This window comes from Crocodylus siamensis, chromosome 5 (assembly GCF_052110815.1).
Source record: "Crocodylus siamensis isolate JL-2025a chromosome 5, ASM5211081v1, whole genome shotgun sequence".
In the NCBI taxonomy this organism is placed as follows: Eukaryota; Metazoa; Chordata; order Crocodylia; family Crocodylidae; genus Crocodylus; species Crocodylus siamensis.
The window spans coordinates 39,919,575-39,926,231 of NC_143399.1; the positions used below are offsets into that span (position 1 = coordinate 39,919,575).

At 45.1% G+C, this 6,657-nt stretch overlaps 1 protein-coding gene across 1 annotated transcript; it reads left to right on the top strand.

Moving 5' to 3' along the window:
* The first annotated feature begins 5,161 nt into the window (after positions 1-5,161).
* On the top strand, positions 5,162-6,091 carry LOC149863931 (olfactory receptor 13H1-like). The gene has a single exon (XM_090048820.1). The coding sequence runs from the start codon at positions 5,162-5,164 to the stop codon at positions 6,089-6,091; it is 930 nt and encodes a 309-aa protein (XP_089904946.1).
* Positions 6,092-6,657: the final 566 nt, after the last annotated feature.

The following is a 6,657-nucleotide window of genomic DNA, read 5'->3' on the forward strand; positions in this document are numbered from 1 at the left end:
ATGGCCTACCACTGTTTGTGGCCATCTGCAAATTTCTGAATTACCCTTTAAGCAGAAACAGAAATGTCTGCCTTTATCTGGCAGCTGCCTCCTGCGCCATCATCTTTCTTTTGACTCTGACTTGGGCAGTAATCTAGCCAAGAAACATCTGTGGACAAAATGTTATCAACCACTTCACTTGAGAAGTATAAGCATTTATCAAACTGATATGCTGTGACACACATATTAATGAGTCTTGTAACATGGCCACTGGTCTAGTATTCCTGGCTGCGTCCTTTGCCTTCATCCAGGTGACATATGGGTACATAGGTCTATCAATGCAGTGCGTCCATGTGGCCCAGGGCAAGACCAAAATTTTCTCCACTGGTGGCTCCCATCTGAGAGTGATAAATATATTCCATGGCATAGCCATGCCCATGGACTTTCAGTCTCAGTCCAAATCTACTTTGTATCAGGACAGGATGGTTTCCGTGTTCTATGGTGTCATTCTCCTAGAATTACATATTTCTCACAGATCTCCCTGTCATGCTTTTCTAAGGGGCCTTGCTTCTCTAGACCCCAGCACCTGAGAACTCATCCCTAGACTTTGCTTGTGTGTTGGGAGAACTTTCCTTATTGCCCACACCCAAGTCCCCAACACCCTAGAAAACTGCTATTCCCAGAACACTTTACACTTCATGGCACACATTAGCTCCTGCATCATCTGGCTGAGTGGTCACCTGGTGGATGATGTAGAAGGGCTGTGCCAAGCTGGGAAGTTTAAAGAAGGCACAGACCCAGCAGAAGGAGAGAGAGCCGGAGATGGGGATGCCGGAAGGAGCCTGGTAGGCCCATGCTTACCCCTGGGAAATGGCCTTGGGTTAAAAAGCCAAAGTGAAGAAGGGGCAGGGAGCCCCAGTTGAGCCAGGAAGTCAAGGAGCCTGCGGGGAAGCCCATGAAATTGAAAGCATGTGGACTCAGTATGCCAGACCAGCCTGTCCTGAGGTAAGGATAGGAGGAATCATTAGGACTGGGAGGACTTGGGGTGCAACCCCAGCCCAAGAGGCATCAGGTGCCCAGAAATGGTTGGGCCTGAGGAAAATGGCAACCCATTTTGTCCATAGGGACATTTAGCATTTTGGGGATGATTACTTGCTTTGATAGTTCCTTGACTGGGTGCTGGAAAGACGATATCCCACTGATAGCAGTAGCAGGACCATGACATCGCTAACCAAGAGAACCACACGTACCTGGCAACACTGTGGCTGGCACATGGACGGGGTATAAGGGAGGTGAAGCCCCAGATCACCAGGACATTGCACCGTGAGTAACCTCATGGGGCACCCCATAGTTCACCATGGACTCCTCCTTATCTTTATTGTAAAAACCAAGGCATGGTGGGTGAGAGGAAGGTGTTCCTCTCATGGGGAGGAAGACCCTACATAGACGTCTATTTGCCTGACATAGGTCCACTGCTTTCCCCACATCCACAGAGCCAGTTATGTCATCATAGAAGGCAATCAGGTTGGTCAGTCATGATTTGCCCTTGGTGAATCCATGCTGACTGTTCCTAATCACCTTCTGCTCCTCCAAGCATCAGTTGGCTGAGTTGTGTAGGGATACTTAGTTATTCAGACTGGAGAGTCAAAAGTTCCTGTTATGATGTTAGCCACATCACTTTATTGTATGCTTTTGGATATAGAAAGTAGCAAGCCCTAACTGTTCTCACCCAATCTACCAACTTCATGGAGACAAGCTACTAGTTGAGATTTTTTTCCTGTTTATTTCAAATGTACATAATGGACATCGTAATTTTCATTGGTAAATACTCTTCATCTAGTACATGTCTCAGTTTCCTGATTGCCATGGTCTCTAAAACTTAGTTATACATAGAGTCTGCCCAGTCTTAACCTGATCTATAGTGGCTGAATCCCACAGGGTTCAATTAGTGATCTGGAAGCACCCCCAAACACTTGGGAGCAAGAGGAGTGGCTGTAACTAATTGACAGTTCATAATTTCCAGCAGAAGGTGTAGAAAGGTGGATATGTGGTACTGAAGTTAGAGGGTAGGAATGGAGTGGAGTGGGTGGATCTGAAGCTGTGGGATCCAGCAGAGATTCTGTCTGTGCCAGGCAACATGCAAAGTGCACGAAACAAGTGTTGGGTTCCCTTCTACTCAGATAAGCCTCTTTACCTGTGATGCTCGTGTCTTCAGCTCTTCATCCAGAAAGCTTGTTCCTGAGTCTCCTCTACAGGGACTTCCTATCTCCTACCAAGGTGACTGTGTTGGGCTTGATGCAGTCACTAAGACGTACTCCTGAAGAATGGACTACTTCCACATTGTGTAAAGCAGAACTGAAAGGTGCTGCACTCAGACCTGTGCCCTAGCATTGCATCTGCCTCACCCCTTGATGCATCTGCTTTAAGCTGTGTTGGGTGGTACTAACAGGTAACGGGAGCAGTTTCAGAATTTGCTGTTTCTAAACAAGGAGTGATCCTTTCTCTCTTATTGACGAAGGGCTCTTCCTTGAATCCAGACTTGTTCAAGAACAATCAGTGCTTAGAAAAATTCCAGGTTATATGCCTGCCTCTAAAGCTCATGGAGGCGGTGTGCGGGGAACTCTGGGGACTGTTTTTCCAGGGGGTAAGTGATTGGGCTCCATAAAAATCCCCAGGTCTGTCTACCAATTCTGGGGGATATTGGTCACCACAACCTGTCAGGAACTGTTCACTCTGTGTCCTTCCACAGTGGTCCAGGGTAGAAGAGGATATAAAAAGTGAGGAGGAAATTTCTGCATCAGCCCTGGAAAAATGATCTTGCTGTTCTCTGGTTTTATGCACTGTGCTGGGTAACACCACAACTGTTCCTTGATCCCATGAAAGCCTGTGTTCAAAGGGCTTGGATGAGAACCACATCTCCTTTAGCTGAGTAATTTCCCCAGTTGATTTGAAATCTAAAGGTGTATGGAAGTAGTTATTTGGCACTTATGCATGCTCTTAGTACTGGTTTCTTTAGGGATGGGTCACACAAAAAGGGTTGCAAAAATTTAACAAAAAGAATAACACACACCAAAGACAGCTGGTGTGGAAAGAAATGCAGATCTATGCACGGGGATGCCCATTTTATTTGACCTGCAGTCTAGAGCTGTGTGCCACAGGGCCAATCTCTAGGTGAAGTTTGGCTGAGACTAGAGCTGGGGACAAAACTTGGCAAGATTCATTTTCTGGGCAGGGTCTGCACCTTGAACATCCCAGTGGTGCTAAGGATGCAGGGAAGACAGTCCTTCCTCCTCATCTTCATCTTGTTCTTGTGACAAGATATCTAGCAGAAATCACATTAATTGGAATCTGACAGGGCTGCACCATGAGCACTGATCCTACAACCTTGGAATTGTAATCTCTGGGTTGTCAACTGTACGTCTCAGTGCCTGCACCACCCCAGCCCTGGGAAGGCTGTGAACCCAGAGTTGGTAGTGAATGGGAGGCAGGGGCTTCTTCAGGACCACAGTGGGAGTCCCTTACTCTAGAACCTTCCACCTTACCCAGCAGTTAAAGGACAAGACTCTAAAATGGAAGGAAGTGACTAGAAGATGCATTGGTGTTATTTTTAAATGTACATTGATTTTCCTACTTGAGAATCTCATCCTGATTCCTCAGGAAGAAAAAGCCACAGCTAATGGTGTGGGCTGTTGGCAGCTGGTTCAAATGCCACAGCCTTTGTTTTATTGGTATCTGGAGCAGGCTGAACAAAGCTGTCTGACAGGGAAAGGGGATGATACCAACATCCTGAATAGTCCTGGATGGCTGAGGCCAATGTTTCTGAGATAGTATATCCTGACAGCTTTGGTGGGCTTCTTTTACAATCGTTTAAACCAACATTCATCACCTTAATTTTTATGATGGTAGAAAATTTTTATCTTTGGAGGTGCCTGTGTCTATATACTGCCAAGCATAGAAGGAACAGTGTCATGAGTTCCTCATTAGTTATCATATTGGTTTAATGATCCAGGAGGTCTGTGGCAGACCAGAGCTTTGGCAACTGTCCTGCCAGAAGCAACATGCAGCAAAATGGGTGGGTCATGCCAGCACCACCAGCTGACCCAAAGTCCTGATTTGAGTGATAACAGTATGTAGTCCAGCCTCTTATTGCCAGAAACATTTGACTTTCTCAAAGCCTTGAAGGGTTTGTACAATAGCTCGTGCAGCGTGATCAGATCTGCCCAAACCTGTTGACAAGAGTATTTCCTTAATGATGCCTTATTTTTTCATTTTTCATGCCAAATAATATCCCATCTAATGCACATTTTCCATTTCCAGAAGCTCACCTGGCTCCCAGCTCTGGTCACCACCTCAGAGTGTGCTGAATACTCATAAAGAAAGGTTGACTGGTGTCACATTCTCACGTATGTGGCAGAGCTAGTCAGAGCTCCTTAGTGTAATTATAAATAAAAAAGGATAGACAACTTTTCTGGGATTCTTTCTAGATGCTTTTGAAAGGCTTCTTCACAATTTCTGTGAGCCAAAACCTGGGTCTGCGTTCTCCTGAGACTGGATCAAATGCTTGAATGGAAATTATTTGTCTGTAATTAGAAAGCCATGTAAAAATACTGGTAAATACTGAGTGAATACTGTGTATTTAAATTTGGATGTTGGTCCATTTAAATCCTGATAGTATAAAAATTCCTGAAATTTTCATGAAAAGCAATTTCCTTTGGTGTTGGAGAAGATTCTGGTTACAGATCTGTCCCCAGTACAAGTGTTACATTCCAGGATGTGGATTAAAATGGGGGCTTCAGGGGTCACGTGAGCATCTGGAAGTGATGGCCTGAATTTTATTCAGGGTCAGCAATCCAGAGACCTGGGACCCAAAGTTCCAGAGACATTGTTGTGTGCACAACCCCTGCATGGGTTCAGGTTGCCTGTGTCTCACACAGACCGCTTTTCTTACCGACATTGGAGCTGACAGAAAAAGCTGTACAAAAACACCATTTGAATTATATGGCAGCATTATGTTTTATTCATCTCACAAATTCGATCACCTGTGCTACCTTTTCTGGTGTAACAGCAGTCCACTAATTTTTAATGATATTCAGACCCCTATTATGTTTTAGAGTATCCTCTTAACTGACCTGGATACTTACTGTGTCATTTCTGTCCCAGCAGGTTGTCTTCCTGGAAAGCCATGACAGAGGAAAATGATACACTGGTGACAGAGATCATCCTGGTTGGACTTTCCTATCACCCCAAGACACAGACTGCCTTCTTTTGGGCTGTGCTGATTGTCTACATAATAACCCTGATAGGGAACGGTCTCATCGTGATGTTGATAGTTGTTGACCACCAGCTCCACACCCCCATGTACTTCTTCCTCAGCAACCTCTCCTTTGTTGATATCTGCTACTCCTCCAGCTGTGCCCCTCAGGTCCTGGTGAGGAGTTTTGCAAAGAAACCCACCATCTCCCTTAACAGTTGCTTGGCTCAAGGCTATGTTTCCATCTTCCTAGGCATAACGGAGTGCCTACTGCTGGCTGTCATGGCCTATGATCGCTTTGTGGCCATCTGCAAACCTCTGCGGTACTCTCTGATTATGAGTGGAAAGGTTTGCACCCAGCTGGCTGCATTTTCCTGGGTCAGTGCCCTTCTTATTACTATGATCCGGAAATCAGTCCAGCCAAAGCATTTCTGTAGAAATGTTATCAACCATTTCATGTGTGAACAACAAGCGGTCCTTAAGCTGGCCTGTTCTCATACTAGTTTTAGTCAGCTTGTCAACTTAGCCACTGCTCTACTGGCCCTTGTAGGACCCTTCATCTTCATCGTGGTGACATACGTGCTTATTGGCCAGGTTGTGTTGCACATCCATTCAGCCCAGGGCAGAAACAAAGCCCTTTCTACCTGCAGCTCCCACCTAGCTGTGGTCAGTATATTCTATGGTACAGCCATGGCCATGTATGTGAGGCCTCAGTCCAAATCGTTCTCTGACAAGGACAAGCTAATCAGTGTGTTTTATGTATTCATCACCCCAATGTTGAACCCCCTGATCTACAGCCTAAGGAACAAGGATGTGCAGGGAGCACTGAAGAGGACTATCATGCAGAGAGTGTTGAGTTGAATTGATTATACATAACTAAATGCTGTGTTTCAGAGATAACTGTACCTCTCATCTCTTCTCTTATTTTCAGGGTGCCCTTCTAGGTGTCAGCTTTCCCCTTTTTGGAGGAGAAGTCCAGAATTCCCCAAAGTCCTTCACTCTTACTGGAATTTCCTCCCAATCACATGTAGCTCACAAAAAAAAGGATGTAGCCACAGTCAAGCCAAAAAAGACTACATTTAAGCTTTGTAGGGGCGTAACTCTCCCATGTCTGGACTGTGATTGTGATTGTGATTGTGATTGTGATTGTTTCAGTGAAGCCTGGAACATCTGATGCTAAGCACCAAAATGTAGTGTAATGTAGCTGTGTTATGGTATAACTGAGCATGTGTCAGTAACCATAAGAGAGGCAGTAATGCCAGGATAAGTTCTCTAACTTTCATTGTGCTTCCTAGTTTATGCCTGTTCAATGTCAAACATGTTTACTGATATTGTTGCAAAAAGATCTCTCTTGAACAGTGAGTTATTTTATTAGTCTCTGGTAAACTCTTTCCTGAAACCCTGTGTTGCTATATTCTGGTTGGTAC

Excerpts from the sequence above, each read along its gene's own strand:
- LOC149863931 (XM_090048820.1), top strand. The coding sequence starts at position 5,162 with ATGACAGAGGAAAATGATACACTGGTGACAGAGATCATCCTGGTTGGA.